This window comes from Didymella exigua (assembly GCF_010094145.1).
Source record: "Didymella exigua CBS 183.55 unplaced genomic scaffold M421scaffold_26, whole genome shotgun sequence".
NCBI lineage: Eukaryota > Fungi > Ascomycota > Dothideomycetes > Pleosporales > Didymellaceae > Didymella > Didymella exigua.
In genome coordinates this window covers 326,226-351,316 of record NW_022984800.1, presented here as the reverse complement: position 1 = coordinate 351,316, position 25,091 = coordinate 326,226, and the positions used below count along the sequence as shown (strand labels likewise).

At 54.9% G+C, this 25,091-nt stretch overlaps 6 protein-coding genes across 6 annotated transcripts; 2 read left to right on the top strand and 4 right to left on the bottom strand.

Moving 5' to 3' along the window:
• Positions 1-193: 193 nt before the first annotated feature.
• On the top strand, positions 194-4,081 carry M421DRAFT_69007 (DNA repair protein; the record flags this gene model as incomplete). The annotated part of the gene is made up of 2 exons (XM_033596577.1): positions 194-2,606; positions 2,808-4,081. 2 exons carry the CDS (start codon positions 194-196, stop codon positions 4,079-4,081), a joined length of 3,687 nt encoding a protein of 1,228 aa, XP_033446121.1.
• Positions 4,082-4,368: 287 nt separating this feature from the next.
• Positions 4,369-5,067, bottom strand: M421DRAFT_68903 (yippee-domain-containing protein; the record flags this gene model as incomplete). Its single annotated transcript, XM_033596566.1, has 1 exon — positions 4,369-5,067. One exon carries the CDS (start codon positions 5,065-5,067, stop codon positions 4,369-4,371), a length of 699 nt encoding a protein of 232 aa, XP_033446120.1.
• Positions 5,068-6,277: 1,210 nt separating this feature from the next.
• M421DRAFT_7629 (kinase-like protein) lies at positions 6,278-9,332 on the top strand (the record flags this gene model as incomplete). Its single annotated transcript, XM_033597208.1, has 4 exons — positions 6,278-6,488; positions 6,539-8,400; positions 8,448-8,510; positions 8,556-9,332. The coding sequence occupies 4 exons, from the start codon at positions 6,278-6,280 to the stop codon at positions 9,330-9,332; spliced, it is 2,913 nt and encodes a 970-aa protein (XP_033446119.1).
• A 2,062-nt stretch (positions 9,333-11,394) lies between these two features.
• M421DRAFT_423427 (plastin-3) lies at positions 11,395-13,795 on the bottom strand. Its single transcript, XM_033593467.1, has 3 exons — positions 13,585-13,795; positions 12,607-13,527; positions 11,395-12,553 (listed from the first exon to the last, which is right to left on the bottom strand). The coding sequence occupies exons 1-3, from the start codon at positions 13,605-13,607 to the stop codon at positions 11,533-11,535; spliced, it is 1,965 nt and encodes a 654-aa protein (XP_033446118.1). The 5' UTR covers positions 13,608-13,795; the 3' UTR covers positions 11,395-11,532.
• A 719-nt stretch (positions 13,796-14,514) lies between these two features.
• On the bottom strand, positions 14,515-17,054 carry M421DRAFT_102945 (apses-domain-containing protein; the record flags this gene model as incomplete). Its single annotated transcript, XM_033586845.1, has 4 exons — positions 14,515-14,651; positions 15,138-16,423; positions 16,473-16,785; positions 16,835-17,054. 4 exons carry the CDS (start codon positions 17,052-17,054, stop codon positions 14,515-14,517), a joined length of 1,956 nt encoding a protein of 651 aa, XP_033446117.1.
• Positions 17,055-20,509: 3,455 nt separating this feature from the next.
• Positions 20,510-21,267, bottom strand: M421DRAFT_233377 (uncharacterized protein). Its single transcript, XM_033588423.1, has one exon. It carries the CDS (start codon positions 21,076-21,078, stop codon positions 20,629-20,631), a length of 450 nt encoding a protein of 149 aa, XP_033446116.1. The 5' UTR covers positions 21,079-21,267; the 3' UTR covers positions 20,510-20,628.
• Between the last annotated feature and the right edge of the window lie 3,824 nt (positions 21,268-25,091).

Below are 25,091 nucleotides of genomic sequence, written 5' to 3'. Positions count from 1 at the left end.
CGAGTTCTCGGTGGCGCAAACGTGACCTCGCGCCAGCGCGTTTGGGCGGACGGCACGCGCGACGCCCTCTCATCCCGGCCCCACACCAGCGGGCAACACCAACACCAGCACACTCACACGTCGCCATGTACCCCGCATCATGACCCCGGCGCCCATGACGCACCAGCATCTGCCCGACTAGCACAGCGCAACCATGGGCTCGCGCCTGGAGAAGAACTCGGCCGCAGTCCGCAAGCACATCGCCGCCCACACGTTCGATGGCGAGGACGGCGCCGAGTACGGCGCGTCCGCGTTTGGCGGCTTCACCGACTACTTTCGACGCAAGAAGATCAAGCTGCAGAATCTCGACGCGGACCTGCGCGCCCAGGCAGGCGACAGGCCGCAGATGTTCCGCGGCATCGTCGCCCACGTCAACGGCTACACGCAGCCGTCGCTCAACGACCTGCACACCATCATTGTCCAGCACGGCGGCGGGTTCCTGCAATACCTTGACGGTAAGACGACGGTCACGCACATCATCGCCAGCAGCCTGACCCCGAAGAAGGTCGTCGAGTTTGGCCAGTATCGCATCGTGAAGCCGGCGTGGGTGGTCGACAGCATCGCCGCGGGCAGGCTGCTGCCGTGGAACGACTACCGCGTGGTAGACGAGGGCGAGAGGCAGAAAGTGCTCGCATTCAGCAAGGGCACCGTCGTCAGCACGACGAACCACAAGCAGAGGGGCTACCGCGACCAGACCGACAACAGCTGGTACACGAGCCAGCTGCGCCCAGGTCAGGCGGCACCGCCCTCCGCATCCCAGATCTCGAGCAGCTCGCGCTTCTCCCGCCAGAAGCTGCCCACGCCAGACGATGACGACATCGAGGACCTGCCGCCGTCACACCAGCCAGAAGATGTGTCGAGTGAAGACGCGCGCAACGCCAAGGAGAAGGGGAAGAACCTGGTGACGCCGCCCAAGACGAGTCCGACCATCGCTCCTGAGCCCTCGTCAGACGAGTTTGGAAACATCGAGGACATTGCCGACGAGCTGCACGACAGCCTGTACGCAGACCCCACACCAGCGAAACCACCATTGCGGAAGAGGAGGAGGCCCACGCCGCCACAGGATCGCATCCATGCCGCCGAAGTCGCCGGCAATCCTCGAAAGACCGAGCTCACTGCTGAAGAGCACAACGCTAACCTCTTGCGGGACCCTAAGATTCGCAAGTCCACAGTCGTCGATCCCAACTTTCTCGAACAGTACTACCGCGAGTCTCGACTGCACCACCTGTCGACCTGGAAGGCAGATCTGAAGTCCCAGCTACAGGCTATGGCGAGTGAGAAGACAGCGACACAGAAGGCTAAGCAAAAACGAGTGTCGGGCGCACGCCGCTATGTTCTGCACGTCGACTTCGACAGCTTCTTCGCTGCAGTCAGTCTGTTGAAAAATCCCGACTACAAAGACAAGCCAGCCGTCGTGGCACACGGCCAAGGCAGCGGGTCCGAGATTGCAAGTTGTAACTACCCTGCCAGGAAGTACGGCGTCAAGAATGGCATGTGGATGAAGCGTGCATTGGAGCTGTGTCCCACACTCAACATTCTACCCTACGACTTTCCCGCCTACGAAGAAGCAAGTCGGGCTTTCTACGACGCTGTCCTTGCAACTGGTGGCTTGGTGCAGAGTGTAAGCATCGATGAAGCTCTGATTGATGTCTCCAACCTGTGCACTGCGACTGATGGGAGTGATGGTCGACAATCGGATGAGGGAGCCGTGTATTGCGAACAGACCAAAGCTGACGAGATTGCAAAGTCTTTGCGAGAGCAAGTGAAGCTACGAACCCATTGCGATGTGTCTGTTGGCATTGGTGCGAACATTCTCCTCGCCAAGTTAGCACTGAGGAAGGCAAAGCCAGCCGGACAACACCAGATCAAACCTGAGGAGGTACTGGACTTCATCGGCCAGCTTGAAGTCCAAGATCTGCCAGGTGTCGCATGGTCAATAGGCGGGAAGCTTGAAGATATTGGAGTGAAGCTCGTCAAAGACGTGCGTGAGCTCACAAAGGAAAGACTGATTCAAGTCCTTGGTCCCAAGACTGGCCAGAAGCTACATGAACACTCGCGTGGCATCGACAGACAGGAGGTAGGCGAACAAGTGACCCGCAAGTCCGTCTCTGCAGAAGTCAACTGGGGTGTGCGCTTTGCAACCCAGGAGCAAGCTGAAGAATTCATCACAAGTCTCTGTAGCGAACTACAGAAGCGTCTGTTGAAAGAGAAGGTCAAGGGCAAGCAGTTCACCATGAAGATCATGCGCCGCGCAGCAGATGCACCTATCGAGCCACCGAAGCATCTTGGCCACGGGAAGTGCGACACTTTCAACAAGAGCTTGGTACTCGGTGTTGCGACCAACTCAAAAGATGTCTTGGCCAAGGAGGCCATTGGCATCCTTCGAGGCTTTGGCTTCTCCCCGGGCGAGCTCCGAGGCATTGGGATTCAAATGACGAAGCTGGAGCCGATGAAGAATGCTACTGATGGAAGTCTTGATGGGTCTCAGCGACGTCTCCAGTTCAAGATGCCCACAAAGCCGACGAGCGCCCGCAAAGAGGCAGTCAGCATCATCAAGACCCCTGTCAGTGCTCGGAAAGTACATGTAGACATTCATCATCAATCAGCCAACGTCCGCCAGCAGCCAGCCCTCATGCAACGCGATTCAATCGAAGAGGAACCCACAAGCATTTTTGATGAACTTCGAGAGGCTGCTAAAATCTATCCATTCAACTCTTCACTACCATTCGCGGCACCTAATCTACCCCCTCCTAGCATTCGCAAAGCAGTAGCCCCCGCCTTCGTCGATGTGGATCCCATCCAGGACGATCCTGAAACGCCACGCAAGCCAAAGACTCCTGCAGCTGGTGATGATCACGTTGCTTTCGGTGCGAAAGAGCTCAATCAGTCAACGCCATCTCGTAAGCCACTCAACATGCTGGGCACGCAGTTCATTATGCCTACACAAGTCGATCCCAAGGTCCTAGCCGAGCTCCCCTTAGACATACGTTCCAAGCTGCTACGGCAGAAACGTCAATCGTCGCCCACACCAGCAGCTCGCGAGTCCGGGTCACCGGTCTTTCGTGCGGACTCGCCTGGCATCGACTTCCCAGATAGTCCTTCGACCCCGTCTCGCCGTCTTCCCTTCGCTGCAACAGCTCTGCCCGCTCAATCTCAACTCGACCCCGAGATCCTCGCTGTCCTTCCAGACGATGTACGCGCAGAAATCCTAGCGCAGTATACCGCAGCAGGCCTGACACAATTCTCTCCCTCCCGCCGCCCTCGCGGCGTAGACCAGACCATCCTCCCGCAATCACCTCGTAAGAATCGCATTATAGGGATTCCTGCCCGCAAGCCAGCACAGATCAAGAGAGGTCGTGGCAGGCCACCAAGGAGCGCGATGCTGGCCGCTGCCGCGCAAGCAAAAGCTATGGACAAGGACGGCAAGACGCTGACACAAGCCAACTTCATTTCGCTCAAGAACCCCGCCCGACAGAAAGCGCAAGAAGCCATCGATGCACGCAAAAAAGACGACGCAGATCTCGATCTGGACTTCCTCGCCGCCCTGCCAGAGGATATGCGCAAGGAAGTCATCGCCGAGCACAAGGCCGCCAAGCTACGCGCCTTCCGTCTCGCGCTCCAGCGCCCGCGGCCTGGGTCGAGCAAAGCGGCCGCGCACCTTCCTGCTCTGTCGGGTCAACAGCAGCAGAGGGAGAGGGTCGTTACGGTGCCTCCCCCGCCCAGAGCGACGTTTACAAAGCGTAAGATCAGTCGCGAGAAAGATCTCCAGAGCGCGATGCGCGATTGGGTCCAGGAATTCGAGGACGAGGGACCGTATCCTGAGGATGTGGACGCGCTATCGGCGTACCTGGGTAGACTCGTGACGGAGGAAAGCGATGCGCGGAAGGCTGTGGGCGTGGTCAAGTGGCTTGTCTACATTGTCAGCGATCTCGAGAGCAACGGTGAGGGCAAGGAGACGTGGGTGGATGCTGTGGAGAGGATCAAGGCAGGGGTTACGAGGGCGGTGAGGCAGAGGGGGCTGGGGATCGTTAACTTTGAGTGAGCGATGGAAGGGTGGGGGCCAGGTTTGCATTGCTATGGCGTATTATGTAAGGTATACCACCGGACAATTGTATGGAGTTGTGATATGAGTACTATATAGCTATTATATGAAGATAAATAAACCATAGCGCCTGTGACCAGCGCCATCCAAAGTGCAGTCCTACCAGGGAGTGTCGGGGTATCGTGTATCGTCAAGTGTGTCGTAATATTGAGGGGTATCAGTATCCAGTCTTTGCATCAAAGCAGCAGGGGCTCCGTCCGCGTACCACATCCAGCGGCCCGAACTCACTACGGCCTGAAGTCCTTGTTCTTCCTCCTCTTCCGCGCGAGCTCCGGCGTCCAGATACCGCTGAACAGGTCTTCGCACTCTTCTTCGTCCTGCGAGTCAAACTGAACATCGTCCTCGCTGAAAATGTTGGTCGTCGAGTACTCTTCGTCCTCGTCCTGCCACTCATTCCCACTTTTACTAACCCTCTTCGTCTCCAGTATGAACTTCCCAATTTTGTACCGCTGTCCTTCCTCCTCGGCATGGACGTACTTCCACCCCAGCACACTCCCACAGCAGCTACAGCTTATGTCGCTCACTGTGTGGGCTCCCGTGACGAGCTGGCGTGCAACGGGCCTGTGTGTGAAGGTGTTGGGGAGGTCAGTGCGGCGCCATGACGCTGGGTCTTCGTCGCTGCTGCTCGCTGCGTTTGGTAGGTATAAGAGCGCACTGGGAGGAGGTGGAGCGACGAGGTAGGCACGCCCATGGCGGCCGGTGAAGCCCTTGGAGATGATGGAGGCGGTGGGGACTAGGTCTGCAAGGCATTTTGTGCAGCGGAGGTTTGTTGTTGGAGAGGAAGTGAGGAAGCTTGTCGGTGCTGGTGGTGATGAGCTTGGTGAGGTCGGTGAGGTGGATATCGTGGATGTTGATTGTGTGGAGCTGCGGCGCCGGAAGGGGATGCTAGGTAGTAGGTACAGCGGGAAGGGCGCTGTGGGGGCCATGGTGAGTGATGTGGAGCGAGTGTGAGATTGGGGGAGGAAGTGCTGCGCGTAGGCTGCAATCATGTGTCTTCGAACCCCAAGTCGAGAATACTGAGAGCCTTGTATGTCTAAATCCAAAGGCGGTGGAGGGTATTAAGTGTCGTTATGCGTAATTAGGATAGTAGTAAGCTGTAATTTGGGTTGTGGCACGCGGAATCGATCGCAGCTGATCAATGCTCCGGCTGCCAAAGGGGTATCAAAGAAGACTGTTCGTCGGAGAGACGTCACGACGCGCTACGGTACCATCGAAGGAGTCTCAAACGGTGCACCGCCCTGTAAGGTGCCCAAGCAGACCGAGAACGTGACGCAGACAGCTCACCGGGAGGACTGTGGAAGGTTTTTCAAGCGTACGGCTCAGACTCGGAGGTCGCAGCCTCGTTTCTGTTTCGCAAACGCGGTCGGTGGTGAGGTGAGCCCGTGGACGTGTGACGTGCTGGATGCTGCGCGATAGATAGGCGATAAGGAGCGCCACAAACGAAGAAAGCGGGGCTAGCTGACGGCTGCACCTCGACGTGCAACTTTTGTCCTGTTGCTGTCAAAGAAGAGTTGAAAACACAATGTTGGATGTCAGGAACGACCAAGGTGAGGGTGTCGAGCAGAAGAATGCACCTGAAACCCAATCAGCCCTCTAGCATCCGGTCACCGCCAAATCACGGGTGAGCACCTGGATCATGCGACGCCCAGGGACCAGCATGCACGTCACGAGGTGTGCTGGCAGATGCCGGTCCTGTCCGCCTCTTGCGCAAGAGCGCGCTATTCCCGCGTTGAGGCCGATTTGCTGCAAGGCTGCATGCTGATCGCCTTGTGCTATGTCACAGGAAGCATCTTGACAGTCCTCTGAGTGAACCAGTTGCTTGACGCGCCGCGACGCAATGGAGGCTTCAGTGAAAAACCCGAGCACGTTGTGTTCTTGGAAGACACGACTTGTAGCGACTACTTTCTTCGAAATCGAGCTTGCTCTCCCTCCAGTACTTCCTTCCTCACTTTGTCGCTTTCGTCCCTTCCAAGATCAATCACCTTCAGTCATGCCGTTTCTCACGCGAATCTGTCCATTCCCTTTGACATGCTCTGCGCATAGCTCAGTATCGGCCACCATAGCCGCATTGTTACCCAGTACTAACCCAGCAGTAATCACGATAAACCACGCATTATTCCTACCGCCAGGATGATGATGTCAATTGTCACGACGCGGAAGCGGAAGGGCGTTGACGAGACGAAGTCGAGCTCTAACGAGAAGAGCAAGGTCCGCCTCGTCGAGCACACTCCTGAGGACCTCCTTGACGGGACACTTGACGCGACGCCTAAGTCACCGCGCGGCGTGCGGAGATTGAGAGACCTGCGTCGAAAAGGCGTCCAGATCATGTCCATGTTCCGTACGAAAGGTAACCCTTCACTGCTCATATGTTTCCAGCACTGTCTTACCGTCTCACAGGCTCCGTTCTCGATACCACAGCTGCTGTAGTGGCCTGCAACACGTCCTCGAGTACGACAGATGGTACTCAACGCCCTGAAGCTTCTCAGTCCGAAGACCTACATGCCACTCGAAGCCCTAGCGTACCTAACATCCTTAATGCCGCCCCTAAATTGACCCTACACTATACCGGGTCCTCGCTTACCCAACTCACCAATGCTGCTGTCTACGACGGCGAGTCTGAACCTATCACAGAGACGAAAAGTTTCGCTCCCGCCGTCCTACATACGAGTCGATCCACGCCAGGTCTTTCCCAGCAGCTCACTCTCAAGCTCTCGAACGCACTTCTGCACAATCCCACAGTCATTCATCGACCAAAGCTCAGCTCCAGACCCACAGTGTTGACTAAGGAATCTCGACTTGAGAGCTCCATTGAGAAGACACCCTCACCGGACCGCATGAATAATACGTCTTCACTTCCTTCACAGTTCTCGAGTGGACCAGAAAGTAGCAATGGTCCTTTGAGCCAATCTACCGCCCCCACCTCCATTTTCTCGTCTGGCGGACCCGTATCTGCTGAGACTGCACAACGCGCACGCAACGACTCCCTACAAGCACCCAACACAGGCTCACACATGGATAATCCCATGCCAAACCAGAACGCGGTACATTGGCTAAGGTTTCCTCGTCAAGACGCACCACGTCTGATCAAGCCGTCTGTGGCTACAGTTGAGCAAGCTGCCGTGGCCAAGATCTTCTTCGAATCCCATTTCAATCAGCTCCTGAGCACGCAGGTCTCACCCAGGTCGCTGCGCCGCCGCCAACTTGAACGAAAAATCTTCGCAATGGCTCTACCAAATGAACAACGCCAATACAAAAGGCAGCGATGGTACGCCGCTGAAACTCATCATCTTCGCCAGACTCGCGTTATGAAGTCGAAGACTATCGCAAGACAAAACATAAAGGGCGTCCACATCTCGAACTATGATATTGTCCGTGTTCTTGGGAAAGGCAGCTTCGGTGTCGTCCGTTTGGTGCGTGAGAAGAGCGACAACATCAACAGCTCCAGTGGAAGCAGCTCTGACGCTGGGCACAACAACATGAACACTTCCTCTGGAATTGGAGTGAGACCGTCTCTGCCTGTTCGCAAGGCCAAGCAAGTCTATGCCATGAAAGTCATCCGCAAGTCAGACATGCTTCGAAATAGCCAGGAAGGACATCTTCGGGCCGAGCGAGACTTCCTCGTAGCATCGGAAAACTCGCGCTGGGTTGTGCCCTTGGTCGCCTCCTTCCAAGACAACACCAATCTCTATCTCGTTATGGAGTACATGATGGGCGGCGACTTTCTAGGTCTACTCTTACGCGAAGACATACTTGACGAGGGCGCGGCCAGGTTCTACATCGCTCAAATGATCCTCTGCATCGAAGAGGCACACAAGATGAATTGGATCCATCGTGACATCAAGCCTGATAATTTCTTGATAACGGCTTCCGGACATCTCAAGATCTCTGACTTTGGCCTGGCGTTTGATGGACACTGGATGCACAACCAAGGGTACTATCACGAGCAGCGCCACGGTCTCCTGCAAGATCTCGATCTGGAGGTTCAGGGCGATGAGCAGGATGTCGATGAGGAGAGGAAACGCCAAGCCGCGCTCAAAACGACTGACTCCGTCAATGGCCAGGCCGCTTTTCGTCAACGGTATGGACTTAAGCAGGATGCAGCAAATCGCCCCATACTGGACTGGCTCAACCGCACGCAACGACGGCAATTCGCCAAAAGCGTCGTGGGAACTAGCCAGTACATGGCGCCTGAAGTCATCAGAGGCGAAGATTATGACGGTCGATGCGACTGGTGGAGTGTTGGTATCATCTTGTTCGAGGTTCGTTTGTCTGGGTTTGTCTTACGAGCTGGACTGACTATGTGCAGTGTCTATATGGATACACGCCGTTCTTTCAAGACAACCGTCAAAAGACCAAGGAACGGATTCTTGTGAGCTGATCGCTTGTTCCGGCGCTTCGCATGCTGACTCTGCAGGAACACAAGCATCACCTACACTTTCCCACAGACTCGCGCTTTCAGCGCCCGACCAAAGACCGTGTTCGCCTGATGCCAGTTTCTCGAAATGCCATTGAACTGATCATGCGGCTGCTTGACGACAGACAGAATCGCTTATCGTGCAAGCGTTACCGTGAGAACGACTGGGTGCTTCGCGACAAAGCTATCGGGACGAGACGCTACCGCAGCCTCAGATCGACAGGACACATTGTTTACCCGAATGATGCTGAAGATATCAAGGCGCATCCATTCTTTCGCCACACACAGTGGTCGACGCTCCACCTGGCACGACCGCCCATTGTCCCTCGAGTCCACGGCAGCCAGCCAATTACTAAGTACTTCGATGATGAAGCCGAGATCATGAGCGCATCAGACCATCTCGATAGCTCGAGCTACGAGGTTGCCCAGATGGACGGCGCCACCGTGATCGACAGTGTGGAGCCGCTGGGCGAAGATCAGTCAACACCAACAGCGGATCCAACGGTTCAACAGACAAACGGATTTCCTCCTGTATACCAGCAGATATACCAGGGATTCCAAAAGATCAGAAATCGCAAGAAGGAGACGAAGAGGCCACGTGATAAGCTTTTGCGCGATCCTGAGGTGGGCAGAGTCGTGCTCGAGATTCGGAAGAAGGGCGCTTTCATCGGCTACACTTATCGCAGACCGCGTTTTTCATTACCTGAGCTCGAGGCTGAGGTGGTTCCTGCGAGACTGCCGTTTGCGAGAGCTAGTATGGCTGCTGTGAGTGCGTGATCGCGAAGGCAGACTCACGATGTGTAGACAGCAGAAGTGCTCGCAATCTTTCAATCCTCCAAAATGGCACTTCTACAAGGTTATGCATTCTCTTCCATGTCGAATCTGAGCCAATCAAGTGAACCCTCGTTGTACCGCGAAAAGCCATGTCCGAATACTGCTCATGGTGAATGAGCTCTATGGGTCAAGTTCTTCGTTCTGAAGGTGTATTGACATTGTTCAGAGGCAACTCGAAAGATTCTGGTGCAATCTCATAACAGCTTGGCTACATTCAAGTGGTTCTATAAATTCCAGCCGGAGCTACACACCTTTTAAGACAAGGTTAGACAATACCTGTATACTCATCTGGCCAGCGTTTTCAGCGGTAGGTAGTACTGTACGGTGTAGCATTTAGATACTAAAAAATAGTAGGTAATCTATACTATCAGCTAAAGTAGTAGCTGTAATACTGTAGTACTGTAGGAGTACGGCGGAAAGATTTCTATGTGTAGAGTTTTTTTCTAAGCTATCTTGCTTATCTTACTTCCTTATGCCTAACTACTATATCTTTGCCATAGTATAGCATTATGGGGTACTTCTTTACTACTCCACCACTGCTTGTACTACTAGAGACCAAAACAGGGACTTCTTGTATAGTACTGCAGTGTTTTGTAGCAGTAGCTACCAGTAGTACGTACCGCTAGGAATGCTGCACGGGCTGGCATGATTGTACCTGATCTTTTGAACACAAGTGGTAAGTTTGCAAAGTTTAGCTTACTTGAAAAATTGTTCGGAAGGGTGTAGGAGAGATTGGTGTGGCTTTGGATGTGAACGTGAGCCCTGATCTACACGCTGCCTCTGCATACGCTGTGCTGCTTTTCGAAAGAGCGATAGCTTGGGTGGCTGCGGTTCCGTCTCGTATGTCATTTCCCTTCCTGCGGCTGGCATCGACATCGGCGTTGTATCCCCCGCTTTGAACCCCTCTGTACCGGTAGACTTTGCCTGCTCAACCACAGTTCAGGTCTTTTTGCCGCCTTCTACCACTTTTGTCTTCATTACAACTCTTCATCTTGCCGCACCTATCCCTTCGTAACCTTTCTAGTTCGCGACAATAAGCTTGCCCGTCTCTTTGTCAGCATAGCAGCAGCTGTAGTGTGTGTGACCGAAAGCTCATAGTTTTACGGCCGAAGACCTCCAAGAAGGCTTTGATGACAAATCGGTTGCAAAATTGCTTGACATGGCGTCGCCTTGATGGACTGGGTCAGTCTAGGAGATTTCAGTTCTATCTGAGGTTCGAGATCTACCAAAGCGTAGTTTCGTCGAAGGACAACCTCGAGGAAGGTATGCTGATGGAATCGAGTCGTGTGAGTCCAACAGATTAATGCTCATCAGAACCGCTTGCCGCACATAAGTTTGGAACTTTTCTTCCTATGGAGTGCCATATGAAGGCGCGGTTCAGTCGGCGGCAGATGCATCGAAACCTGACTGCGCCAATGAATATTGAGTGTGGACACTTGCAAGACCAGCAACTAGACTGGCCGCGGTGAAAAGACCAAAGCAAATCTGCGGTCTCGTGTCCGATGATATGCTCATATTTGTGGTTGGTGCTGGCGATTTCGCGGCGACGATGCGATTTGTTGGTGTATCCTTCACCAGGACAGGCCGGCGAGCAACGGCGACGGGACGAACGTGGGCAGCGCGAGAACAACAACCGAATAGAATTTCGAGCGCTATGGTACCTCGCAATTTGGATCAAGGGATACGAATACTGGATGTGCAGAGGAGCACTCAATTGTAGAAGTATTGGTCAACTTCGATCTGAGATAAACGCACAGAAAGGAGAGTTCTGCAGAACAAGAACTTGAGAAGCCACAAGACTCTCTGCGCAGGCTCCGTGTCCATTTCCTGGAGACGTAGCCTGAGAGACCACCGCGGCTGACGACCCAATGTATGTGCAGCGCGGGATGACGTTGGGTTAATCGAATGGGCCTGTCCCACTTCACGTCTATGCACTACTGTGATCCTCGTAGCTCAGCTATGGGTATCCGGCAGAACAATGATGTACGGGAGTGCAATATTGAGATCAGGGATTATACCTTCATTGAGACGCCCTCTATAAAGGGCTTTTTGCTATAGACAAATACTCATAAAGATCAACTCTTTTCGTACCGCAAGATATCTCGCATCAAACGCTATCAGATCTTTTCTGCCAAAGTCACATCTACTGCCCACCCATCTTCTCATAAGTGTTCATCAAGCTACCGATGAAGGTAGTGATCAAGCGGCTCTGCACGGCAACAATATCCTCAGGCACTAACCAAATGGTCGCACCCATCTTTCGTGCAATCGAGATGGCAAGCTTGGCGTTCTGGTAGCTCTCTTCGTCGTTGCGACCCGGTGAGACGAGGTCGTAGTCCACGTACGCAGGCTTCATACCAGCAAGCACGTCGAGGAGGAATTTGGCGTTAGAGAGCGACGAGTCCTTGAAAGAGCGAATCTGGCTGCCCTGACCACCCTTGCGGGCCATGTCGTTCGACCACTTGATCATGTCGGAGTCCGAAATTTCGCGCTTGCCGAGCTTCTGAGCGAGACCCTTGAGCGTCGAGACAATGTCCTTGCGCATCAGCTGCCAGACAAGACCAAGGGTGAGTGTGCGCTGACCATCGGTGATGTCGGCGCCCTGAATGCCGGGGAGCGAGAATTGTACAGACTTTCCTAGTTCAACGGCGTAGTTGGTGTTTTCGAGAGCCTTGAAGCGCATCAATTCCTGACCTTCTCGGGGCTTGTTGACGTGTCGCCAGTTGACACTACCGGGAATGACCTTGTCGTACGCCTGGAGAAGAACGGTGCCGTCTTTGAGATCCTCGAAAAAGGACTGTACAACAGGTTTGACATCCAAGGAGTTCAGCCAGAGTGTGAAAACACGAGCTTCACGCTCGCCCTCCGCATCGAAGTCCTCGATCTCGGCTTTCTCTTCCTCGGTGATGGGGTCCAAGCAAGGATGTGTGTTGAACAGATTGGCAACGAAAGCAAGATTGAGCTTGGGGTTACCAGCAACGAGCGATGTCGGTGTCAAAAATTTGCGGCAGTCGAGAGCGTCCGCGTTCTGGAGGACCATCTCGGCGCGCTGAAGTAGGTCGTTCTGTTGAAGCGGCGAGCGAGAGCAGGTCTCTGGCGCTAATTGGTTAAGCAAAACGGTGTAGTTCTCGCCATCCTTCACGTCTGTGGAGAAGTTGGTCACGCTACTTGTGTTAGCAGATCGTTTCCTGACATTCGGACCTTCGCCACGACTTACGTTCTATGCCACTTTGCATTCTTCAGGTGATAGTTGAACCATCGTAGGAGGATCTGCTCCGGGGGAAGGCGCAGGAACTGCTCGAGTGTCTCATCGTCATCCAGCAGTCTGTACAGCTCGGGGTGTAACTTGATATCAATTTTGCCGAGCAAACCTCTCCTGATGACCTGCCAGATCAAGCCCAGGATGAGATGCTCGCGTACCTCGATAATGTCTCCACTGCCAATGTTAACAACGGAACACCCGATACCCTTTGCCGACTCAATAACAATGTTGTTGTTCTCAGTGAAGTGGAAGTTGTTCAGCGACTTGATCTTCTTGCCCGGCTTGTTCAGAACACGCTCGTCGATTGTGTCTGGTACACTGTCGTTGATCAGCTTAGACAGCACGAGACCATCCTTGCACTGGTCAAACATCTCGAAGGTGTCAGTGGGAAAGGGCAGGCGGTCGCCAATATCTGGGTCGCCGGCGAGGACAGCATTGATGTGGCGCGTGAACTCGGTTCGCTCGTCCTCGTTGATGGTGTGGGTGACATTTGCGGAGGAGCCCTGCACCTGAATCCTGCCGCCTCCGGTGCCGATACTAGGCTTCGAGGCGTGCTTGGGGGTTGAGGGCGCGCTGCCGGCAGCACCGGATACTGCGCGCGGGCGTGTAGGGCCGGTGCTCATGCGCTGCTGCGCCGGCGACGACTGACGCAGCTTGGAGATGAGGTCTACGTAGTCGTCCAGCTCTACTCGCCGCGAGCTGTCGAGCTCGACCTCTTTCAGGGCCTGACGCACTACATCGTACGGCTGGTGCTCTGTCTGCTGGGTGGCCTTGATGACTGTCGCCTCGTCGAGGTAGCCCTTGTCGTCGACGTCGAGCTTGCGGAAAGCGTCCTGCAGGCCGAAGATCTCGCCCTGTTCGAACTGGGGGTACTTTCTGCGCGCAATGGGCGTCAGTCGCTGTGGGATCTGGGCCATCTCCGTGGAAGCTTACCTCTGCAGCTTGATGATGTTCATGGCTGTGGTGGTGTGCAGGAGACTGCGGTACGTGAGAGGGCGGGTGTAAAGATAGTCGCAGAGGCAAAGGCTGCAAAGTCACTGCCTGGCTCAGCCTCGTTCTGCGTTGCGCGTTCGACGTTTGTGTTCTCCTCGTCCTGCTTAGTCTCTGCCCTGATGACGCGGTGGGGCACCTGCCAAGATGGGCACGGTTGGGCGGCGTCGAGGGGCAGGTGCGACTGAGTACGCCGGCGCTAACGTAATGCGCACATCTACACATGGACATGCATGTATGGCGATGCAGGCAGCTGTCAAGCAGTATACTGGCTCGAGACGGGCGCAAGCCGTGCATTGCATGTGCACGTATATGCTGCCTGCAGGGCTGCTTTCTTCTGTCCCTGGGAGACTATCATTTGACAGCAGGCGCGGGGCCGCTGCATGCGCAAACAAGACGCCGTCCGCTGGAGCTTGTCCACTGCTGCCAGCTCATACCGTGGATTTGCATGTAGGGATGAGAGGAGGTCGGGCGTTGATGGCTTCACTTTTGATATCGATGAATGGAGCTTCACTCACTCAACCACCTCCTCGAAGCTCAAACTCCACGTCACTGCATCGCAAGGAAGACATGTCAAGACGAGGACACATCACTCGAAAACAACAGAAGACCGGACTAAAAAGAAGAGCTTTTGATTCCCTCATTATCATAAGGTTCTCCGTCGTCCTAGGCTCGTCAGGGTTCATAAGAGTAAACACTAGCCCCTACACCATCGATTGTAAAGATACTGCCGTGAGCATCCGGCGACTGCTCGTGTGCATATAAGCAGAGCGCCTAGATCTCAGTCTCCGCAACTAAGAACAATAAGGCGATAGAGAATGCTGCAAGCATGCCTGCTCGCCGAAAGCACACATCATTTTGTCTTTGTATTCGTTATCGCTTGGTCTTCGTCACATGTAGGGTGAGACTCGTGGTATTGTGCGACACAAACGTGGGTGTATATGTTCGTTGAGAGCATTGAGTAACGCGCTGCCTGAGAGTGGGTCTGAAATTATCCATGGTCGAGACAGCTGTGAGATGAGTGGTAGGTTCCGACAGCGCGCTAAACAGTAGCAATGCTTTGCCCTAGTTAATCGTCGACAAGATCAGAGGTTGGGGAAAGAAAATACAACACCACCACCCGCAGCATGAAGCCAAAACGTCTAAATGAACGAGGGTTGGCTTGTGCCGTATGCAGGTCGTATATCGTAAGAATGAAAGTGCAGGATACTGCCAAACTGGTCGTTAAGGTCGTGAATGCCGAGGTGCGGAAATGTAGACATGACAGAAAATGAAAATGGTCAATCAACAGAAGGAAACGTCCTCGTTGACTATGATTGAAGGTTGGGGTTGGGTCGCTCCTTTCGAGTGGAGGCCAAAGTCGAGCCGCATCGCCTTCGACATCGCAGATGACGATCATCAGCTGCGGCGTCAACGGACGCAGCTGCTGCGCTACCTCTGCACACGCTGAGGTTGAGATTGCATTGTATGAGCACGCTGAATGCCGGGTGTAGGACCTTGGGCGTAGGGGCCAACTGCACCTCCTTCCATGGTCTTGCGCCTCTTGAGGCCACCCATGTCATCACCCTGGACGCTGTCGGGGCGGTAGGCTTCTTGTTCGTCGTCGTCGCGACTACGTTTTGCCGAACCCATGCCATTTGTAGCAGGGTAGCCTTGGCTTGCGTACTGTGTGGGACCTGGGTAGCCGTCGTGAGAGGCACTGGCGTTGGGAGCAGAGCGGGGATCACTGCTCATGACGCTGTAGAGGTTGCTCGAGGGAAGTCCCTGACGCTGAGGGGTGGGGTAGCCTGAGCTCCACGCTTGCCCTGTGGTTGCTGTGGTGCGTGGGGTTGCGCGACCTGAGCCATTTTGGTGTGGGGATCCGGTCATCTCCGGTGACAAGTGTGGATGGTCGGGGTGCATTGCTCCCTGAGCACCGTTGTGGTTATAGCCATAAGCACTCCTGTTACCATTGTAAGGAGCGTTGGAATGAGTGTACTCGTGATCCTGTTCGTGATCGCCTTCGCCCCCGTTGGGTGCGCTGCCTTGGTCGTTGGATTGCGACAACGATCCATCAGCAGGCTTGACCTCATTCTCATCCGGGACTTCGGTGATCCTAGACGGTGGCGCCATCTCAGTCTTGGGATACTGGCCATCATTGCGGTATCCCATCATGGACTGACCTTGAGTGTGGTACTGGCCAGGTTGAGAGGGAGGCGCAGAGTACATGGGCCTGGAGCCATCATAACTTTGCGCAGAAGGGTATGAGATGCCCTGCTGTACGGCGCCCGGAGGTGTGCTTGCCGGCGTTGTTGGCACGGAACGGGCGTTGCTCAGACCAGTGTCGATGGAAAGCGGCTGATTGCTTGGGGCGCCCTGCACATTGGCGCCATTCCACTCGTACGAGCTGCCTTGGTTACCCAGACCCATGATACTCGACGCACTTGTAGGCGGTGTGGGGAATGTGTGAGCACGGTCAAGGCCAGGTCGCCCGGCAGACGGGTGTGGCTGAATGGCATGCGGAGGCTGCGACATAGCCGTACCGATCGGGTTACTCATGGAGTGGTGGTGGTGAAGAGCAGGAGGCTGTGATGTGGTGGGCCCTGCTAGGTATCTTTGAGCAGTCTGCACACTGTCAGATCGAGGACGACCAACAGCGGCCATGGCGGCGCTTCCTACACTTTGCCTGTTCTGATTCGTAGGGTGGTAGAGTAGGGCTCCGATGTCGTGAACAAAGAGAGGGTACAATGATTCAGTAATCTTCTCCTTGTTCGCGAATTCGAGCGCACGTTCGAAAGGGATCCTGTAGCATATAAGCGATTGTATCTTGGAATGGCTGCCAAAACACTTACCAAACCCCCTTGAGATGCATAGGGCCGATCTTGACGACGTGCCTGGTCTTCTCGCTCTTCAAGATACCATCTCGGCGACCTCTTGTCATGCCCGCCACGTTGAGAAGCTTCGTGCCGTTGATCATGTGGTTGTCTTCGCGACGGGCAACACACACGCCCTTTGCCTCCACCTGGAAGCAGAGACTGCCCTCATCTTCCCAGAGCGTAGCGGTCACACGAGGCTTCATTCCTGGCGGTGCGACCTGTCCAGTATGGTCGAACGTGTGGGTCTGGTAGCTCTGTGGTGCAGGGGCTGGTGCGCCTGAGGACATTGCTGCATCTCGTCAGCAGGCAGATAAGATAAAATGAACACATGGGCTTACCAGGAAGCTGAATTGTGGAAGGCACCATGGAGCTGTTCATGGATGATGATGCTGGTAGCTGTGAAGGAACGCCGTTACCGTAACCATAGGAAGGGTAGCCTGGTGGCGCCGAACCATACTGAGGGCCAGGCTGCAACATTGATGGCTGTTGCGGGTAGGAGTAATGAGAAAGTCCTGCGGGCGGGCCAGAGGCGGGTGCATGTGCGGTGGCAGCAGACATGTGGGGCGGGTGTACGTCGGCGTACGATTGCATCTGGTTCATGCTGCTGTAGCCCGGTTGCGGGTAGCCGAAGCTGTTTTGAGTGCCGTACGGGGAGCTTTGCTGCGATTGCGCATGCAATGGCTGACCGTCGCGGTTCAATGACTGTGGCGTCTGCTCGGGGGAGGATGTCTTGAACCCTGCAGTCTGGCCGTGCACCGAGGCAGCGTACGAAGTGCTCGAGCTCGCGACTGAACCACCACTTATCGAATCACTTCGAGGCGACGAGTTTGTGGATGACCCACTGGAGAAGGTTGAGTAGGATTGGACCTGGGAAAGTGCTGGCAGACGCTCGGCTGATGCAGCAGTCTTAGGCGTGTACTGTGAGTTGTACCAAGTATCAACAGGGCCGCGGGCGTGGACCGACGAGATCGATGGCAGCTCCAGCTTTACGGTATTGACAGATGCTCGCTTGCGCGCGCGAGGTATCGATTTCGAAGAAGATTCTGGTAGGAATCCTCGAGTCTAGGCAAGAGATAGCCGAGCGCGTTGTCGTGCAGATGTAACGGCAAAGCTATGCAAAACTCGCTGAGACGATAGGCTTGCTGTGATATAACTGGATGCGCGACGAGGCGGACACCTTCACCGCAAGTCAGTTGTTTGTTTGAACCAAACAAGGTCATGGGTACACTGGTCAACATTTCCAGGGTCCGCTAGGGTCGCGTTCCGCACGCACAAACACTCTGGATCAAACGTCCACATTACATTCGTAAGGATCTGCTGGTTTTGGGGAAGGGTACGCGATCTGGACAGTGGTAGATTGGAATCACTCACCAAGTAGATCCCGAACAGCAGGAACAATGGAATGTTCAACGTACACGCTGACCTGTGCTCGAACGCTGCAAACAATGCTGTACAGTCAAAAAGCCAGTCGTAACGTCGTTGCAATCGTTAATCGAGAAATCGCAATGCTTTCGAAGTCGTTTCAAACACGCTCAATGACGAATTGACGAATGCCGGCCTAGAACAATAGCGATAAGTTCTGCAACAGCTGAGTTCATCTACTGTCAAGTTGTGTCGTCTCGAGTCGTCGTGAGGTCGTAATGTCGTGGCGCTCGTCAATCGCGGGCCGTGCAGTATCAATACCGATGGCTGCAGCTCCAGCAAAAAGAACACTACGCGACTCACACGTCAGTAGCTGCGAGGGGCAACAAAGGTGAACAAGAAAGCGACGAATGCCGACCTCCGCCAATCTATGAGTAGGAACAGGAGCCAACAGAACTGCGTGTAGCTGACTGCGTGGGAAGGCGGAGGTATTGAGGCGGAGGTGGTTGGGATGGACTTGGGAGCTAGTCCGAGCCCCCAACCAACGGACAACCAACCAAACCAGACAACGAGATAGGCGAGAGCACGGGAATCGCTGGTCTGGGTCCGGAACAAATGTGGTTGTCTTGTATTGAGGAGCAGAATCAGGAATGAACGTACCAATGCCTCAACGAACGGACGCAGAGAGTGTAATACTCACGGCGATGCTAGTTGTATGGCGAGTGTGGAGAAGAGAGGTCGTTCTCGTCGGCGGTGCTGCAGGATTCTCTGCAGGCTCGAGAGCAGGCAGGCCGCAGCTAAGAGGGCTGACCGAGACAGGCGAGCCACGCACGCCCCGCAATGCAGTCCGTCCGAGGATGGGCTCTTTTTCAGACGGCGTGTCCCTACAACGTCAGTGCGCTATCGACGCCCCGGGCAGCTCGATCCGCAGTGCGCGATGATGTCGCTGCTCGACGGGACGGCGCGAGTTTGCATCAACGGCGGCACCAGGACTGGTCTGCGATGGAGAATGCCTGCCACAGCGCTGGCCGTCAGATTCAGATGCGTCGAAAGCGCACGCTGTGCTGTAGCTGTGCCTAGAGACGGGTGGTGGAGATCTTCTGGGGACGCTCAGCAAAACGCACCCACGAGCCGCCGCTCGCACACAATCTAAATTCGCTTTGGGCTTGGTGGCGGCGGCCATCGGTGCAAGCCAGGATTGGGGTGGCCCGGCTTGCGCTCCCAGCCTGGGCCGAGAAGCAACAGTCCCGTGAGAAGACGACCGTTTCGCGCTCGAGAAGCACAGACGGCCGCCACGGTGCATGCTGACTGGGCTGATCGGCCGTCACAGACGCTGCATGGAGGACAGGCTGGCAAGGACAGGGTTACCAGGCCTATACCACGGCGACTATGCACGCAAGCGAGATGCTCTACGTCCAGCCACCTGACGGCAGAAGTCAGCATCCGCACGACAAGACAGAGGCACAGCAGATCGGCCGACGAGCCCTGCTTGCCGCGCCAGGACCGTCAGGGTGCAGAAACGGCGGAGCAATTGCTATTCTCGTGGCGCCCGCCAGCACCACGATCCATCCTCGACGGTTGACGACCTGGCTTTGTGCAGGGGTGCTGCGCCAGACTTAGCGGGCGCCTACTCTTTCAACAGAGAGCATCCCGCTTCCTGAAGCATCGGCTGGGCCCCCGATAGGGAGCTGATGGCTGGCTTTCTGATGGCCAGTCAGAACAACCGGAGATGATCGCTGTGGAGCTCCAGCAAAGTTACGGAGGTGATAAGAGACGTTTCTTAATAAGCCGCAGCCGGTGCTGTTGCGGATGCCAACATGCACAGACCGAGGGCCAGAAAGCACCATCCCAGCGAGCGATCGGGAAGCTGACCCTGTTGGAAAGCCTTCAGCACTTCCACGGGCGGGCAGCTGAGCGCGCTGAGTGGCCCGGCAGGCGCGTTGATATGCGCTGACGATGCAAGTCAAAGTAGCGGAAAGCCTCAACGCAGAGTCCGGAACTGAGCGTCGAGCTCCACAGAAGCAGACTTCCCGCTGTCGGTCCGCAGCGCTCACATTCTGAAACGCAGGCTTAACTGCCGCGGCACATGCTCGTCATTGTTTCCGCTTTCAAAACGGGCATCGATGCTTCGGGCAGGACAGTCTGCGAACTCGAGCAAGGTGGTCTGGGCATCTCGAGCTGACGCTCCCTCAGGCTAATTAAATGCCCGTGGGCGAGATCCAACGACTCTGTCGCAGGGATGGGCACGGGAGAGACGGACGGTAGGCCGTGCCAGCCATATCCTCGCTGCCCAGCCCAGGCAGGATTGAACAAGCCAGCTGTGGTTGGATGGATATCGCATTCCGACAACCTGGACAGTCTGAAGTCTGAAGCAGGCAGGAGAGAGTGTCTATCGATTGCCCACGCGAGGCCAACATTCAACAATGTCGACAAGATTCAGAGGCGCGAAGCGAGCGACTCCAGAGTGAGCATGTGCAACGTGGAGACTCGAGAGAGTGCGACGCTCATGTCATGCCAGCAGGGTGAGCAATGAGAGGACGTGAGAGGACGAGACGAGCCACACTCAGCGAAATGTGAGCGCCGCGGCACCGCTCGTCTCCACTTGTGCTCACAGCTCGACTCCCACCCAGAATGAATTCACTCGACAAACGTGCCGATTGTGCGACCAGGCGTGGTGTTAGATGTGGATGCCGTGCTGGATGATAGGGCGACGTCTACTTGCGGTGTGAGTGATGTGTTGTCCGCTAGCCCTCGTTGGGATGGGGCCAGCTCAGTCATGCCTTCTTGCCTCATCTCTCCAACAGCCACCCGTGCAAAGCTCCATGACCGTGTCTCCCTCGCTGTCGGATTCAGAATCCCAGCACCTTGGATGGTGCGAGACGCTGCTACACAAGTCGACAATTGCAGTAAGCTGAAACAATTGCTGCGCTACGATGCTCCTGCACCCTGCACATGCGCCGAACATTGCAAGCTCGTGTCTTGCCAGAAGTAGAACACATCGGATGCTGAACAAGTGGAATGTCACCGTCGCGGGGCCCGTAATACGGCGCAATGTGCGGGACAGGCCGGCTCGATTCATGCAACTTCCATGCGAACGGTTGGAGGGCGACTGGTTCAGATATCGTGCCAGCCACACCTGACAGATGGCATTGTGCCAGCCTGGCCGCATTGGACGCGCCAACCCAACTGTTCGCATCTCATTCGGTCTTAGATACCACATGGAAGATGTGCAATCCCCACTACAACGACGAACATCCTCGCTCTCATTCTCTAAACGTTAACAAGTAAACGTGGCAGTGATAACTGATGGCCAACAAGCTCTGATTTGCACTTGTATCACCAAATGACGATATCAGATGAGCAGCGTTCAGAGGAGCGCATCATCAACTGAGATCAATCAATACCAGGTCGAGACCGAGGATCCATGCCCTTGCAGCCTGGTGACACGGCGGCAAGCCTAAGGAAGCTTGTGGTACCACGAGAATCGTAAGCGATCCCGTACTGTGTCACCATGTGGTAGCTGAATTCTCCATCATCCCTTCAGCAAGGCTCGGTCATACCATCGTCGCGTGGGTCAATGTGTCTAGCAAATGCACAGGTCAATTTAAACGTGCAGTGCATCGCATCCGGCGCGAGGTGGGAGCGGATCGTGGAGAAGGCCCGCGCCCGTGTGTACATGACTTGGATTCAGCGGGCATGCTGACCACCACCACCACCAGAATGACACGCGGGTCTGAATCATCGTCAAACGTCGACCCCTCAGAAACAGGGGCGAGCTGATCATGCGCAAACTGTGTTCTACTTCTGGCAGCTAGAACTACCAATTGGTCCCCGGAAATGGTATCAGCCATCGCCTCGAGCACAACAATAATGTTCTCGTAAGTGGCCACGCAGTGGGGACTGTGCGTCTCTTGTTTGACACATGGAGGTCGACACACAGGGAGACCGCTCTAGATCTGGCAGGAACACATTTCAAACTCAGCCTGTTCGTGATCAGATGCGGTTGACAGTCAATGGATTGCCTGTAATGGTTACCGATGGGTAAATGTGTGCGCTGAGCATTCAATCCTGCTCATGGACAGCTCGAACAGCTCAAACAGCAGCTGCGATCTGTCGACAAGCGTTCCTGCAGCTGTGAGGCATTCCCGCAATACGGCTGCACTTGGGCGAGGAATGCACTTCAATAGGCTGGGTTTCGAATGCACCTACCCGCCTTTGCATATGCGTGTGATGAAGGGTATCCCTGTGGAGTGACCCCTCCTCATTCTGCCTGTCGAGCATGACCAGAGCGAACTGCTGCAACACCGTCTTGCGTGCAGTTGCACACGCTACACCTGTGTCTGTGACATTCTTGCTATGGATCTTGCAGATTGTGCCAGATTGATCCGTCCTCGAGAAGTCGAAGACTGCAGCTCCCCGAACTCGAAAGCGATGTCGATCAGTGCTCGAATCCATAACGAACCGATCAGATAGCGCATCCCGCCAATCATAGCAGGCCACGTTGAAAGCCAGCAGAAACGTTATCGGGGTCTGGACAGAGCAGAAAGCCACCGCCGCTCCTTGCATCCCGGACGAGTGTCGTGGGGTCCCAGATTGTCCTGTGATTGGTGGCATGGCCTAGCATGGCTGAGCTCACCGGTCGTGCGTGGAGACATTTTGCCCCACTGCTTGTCATCTCACCTCATGCTCTTGTGTCCGGCTCGCTTGCTGCAGCATTCTCTAGCGCCTTGTGTAAAAACTCCAGATGCTCATCGACGGCCTCAACAGACTTCAGCGGTCGAAGTGAGGGGGCAATTAACGCGGTTATCCGTCGAGCCGTGAACAAGCATCCTGGAGAACACAAACACCCACACCGCTAGTCTATTCTTGCCTTTCCCGATATCTCTCCTTCATGAAGGAACGTTGTTCGGCAACAGCAGGATCGTACTTCGTATAACGAGCTAGGGTTGTTTCATGGATGGATTTACCCCGCCGTGAATTACGTGCAAGTGCTCCCTTGCTTCAAGGGCTGAGGGGCCGGGCATTCGAACATGTGCCAGCAGTGACAATAATTGTCTCTGAATCGTAACAATACAGAGGGAGGCGCATTCTGAGACATACATAGCGATTGCCGCTGCAATGCAGCGTCCCATAGCGGCGGCAGGCAGGTTCCCATCTCGCAGCGAGCAGAGCCGCTTGCTATCACGGCGCATTCGCTTCCGCCTCCGCATACCGCGCACGACATACCTACGTGCGTTTGGCCGTTCTGTCCGGGGAGACACTGCAGTCTGCCATCTTGAAACGACCTGACACCTCAGATCATCTCCAAGATTTCTTTTTGTCTCAAAGCAATACATCGCTGAAAATCCCAATTCAGACAAATTTATTGATTGCAGCTCCGCGGTATCCGTAATAGATGCTGGGGTTTCCCATCTGTCACTTTGCCTATCATTCGGCCGAATGTCCAAGATCAGTGCTGTATGGATCTTTAACGACCCGCTTGCAACTGCGGAAGGCGGCTCTTTGCGGCCTGTCATGAAATTTGACGATGGTGGCGGGAATAAACGTTGGCAAAGGTTCTCCGTACCCGAAAGCGAGGTCCTTCGAACTCTTTTGGCAAACAATATTGAGTTCGGTGATTATCAGAGCTCGATGTCACCCTTAGCGCCTTTGATGAAGCTCAGAGGAATGTGCTCAGTGACTTCATACAGACAGCGCCGCTTGCATAAGTGATTTCACAAGAATGAATTGGAGATGTAATCCTGTCACAACGAGCCGCCAAATAGTTGTGATAGACCGATCGACTACTTGTAGATCCGTGGCTCGTAGCTCGCTGGTCCTACCGAAAGCGTCCTTCAGGAACTAACTTCCACCATCCACATAGCCGACGCTTGCATCAAGAAGAGCTGCAACGCAATGCAGTAGGTATCCCAGACAACCGAACAGCGCTTACTGCCACGCTCACAGCCTCACACGACTTCCCCGGCCCCAAATCCGTGCTCCGTACCAAACACTCAATTCGACCCGTGCACGCTAAAGCCTACGCGTCAACCATGGTCCACACTCCAACCACCGCTCTCCACTCTGAACTGCTGAGGTGCTAGGATCCACTCGAACAGATCAAGTCTATGGAACGTGCGAGCCCGGTCTCCAACGCGGCGCAGCGACCAACATGCAACGATACGGACGGACGGAGTCACTAGGTGTGCCATTAACGGGTGGAGTGGGGGCTGGGAAAGAGGTGGCATGGCTGGCATGGAGGGTTGGTCGTAACAGAGCTATGACCGTGGAGGTGTGAAAATCTCTGCAGCTGCGGGCCGAGAGAAGCCGTGTCCGGGCGTTGCAGATGGCAGCTGCGAACTACATGCGATGCGATGCAAAGCAATGGTTGCGGTTGCGGATCGACCATGTGATTGTATGTGCATGCACACGATTCTGATCGTGTTTGATGTGGTCCCCTTGGTCGGACTGTAATTGCTGCAAGTCTTCAGATCTTGTTTCTAGAACAATCTCGAGGCAAAACCCTGGTGCTTGCCGTTGGGATCTCCGACTTGACGGCTGGGCTACAATTATGTGTGAGCTCAAGGCATCGAGCAAAGATTGCACGGTCAATGGGATCGTTGGGTTCGAGACCTGCCTACGTCGCCACTCGTGACCATGAACGTTGGCGACTGGTGCATACGCCGCCGCCAGCATCGAAGTACCATGCCAGGTCTCAGCCAGGACGATAGGATTGAACCAGCCAGGCAAAGGCTCCCTGAATGCAACAGTCATGGCGCGCAAGAGATCTGGGCTGTACTCACATCCTGTATTATGGTTTCCCTCTGATATTGGGATGCTGACTTATAACACAAGTAACTACCGCTGTCCGGTGTTGCAGTAGCTACTCTTCGAGATCCAAGAAAAAATCGAACGCTTGCATGTCGGTCTTTGCCTCCTATCGAGGCATTAGTTGCAGTAGGATCTCTCTCAGGGATGCCGTAGTGGCCACGTATCGACTCAAGATCTGAGATGAAAGGTCTCTGATGTCCGTATCGCCTCCAGTAAGCCCCAAGACTTTCACAGCCCTAGAACGTCCAGTTTAATCCGCGTCGTCCTCCGCAACAACTGCTGCTTGAAAAACCACAGGATCTTTCCGGGGAGCCACAGGGAAAGTGTACGGTCCTCGGTGGCTACGATCCGTCGCAGCTGCTGGAAGTCAAAAGTCAAGCTCTGGAGTACAGTAGTCACGGACTCAGCCTGAGATCGCTGCTA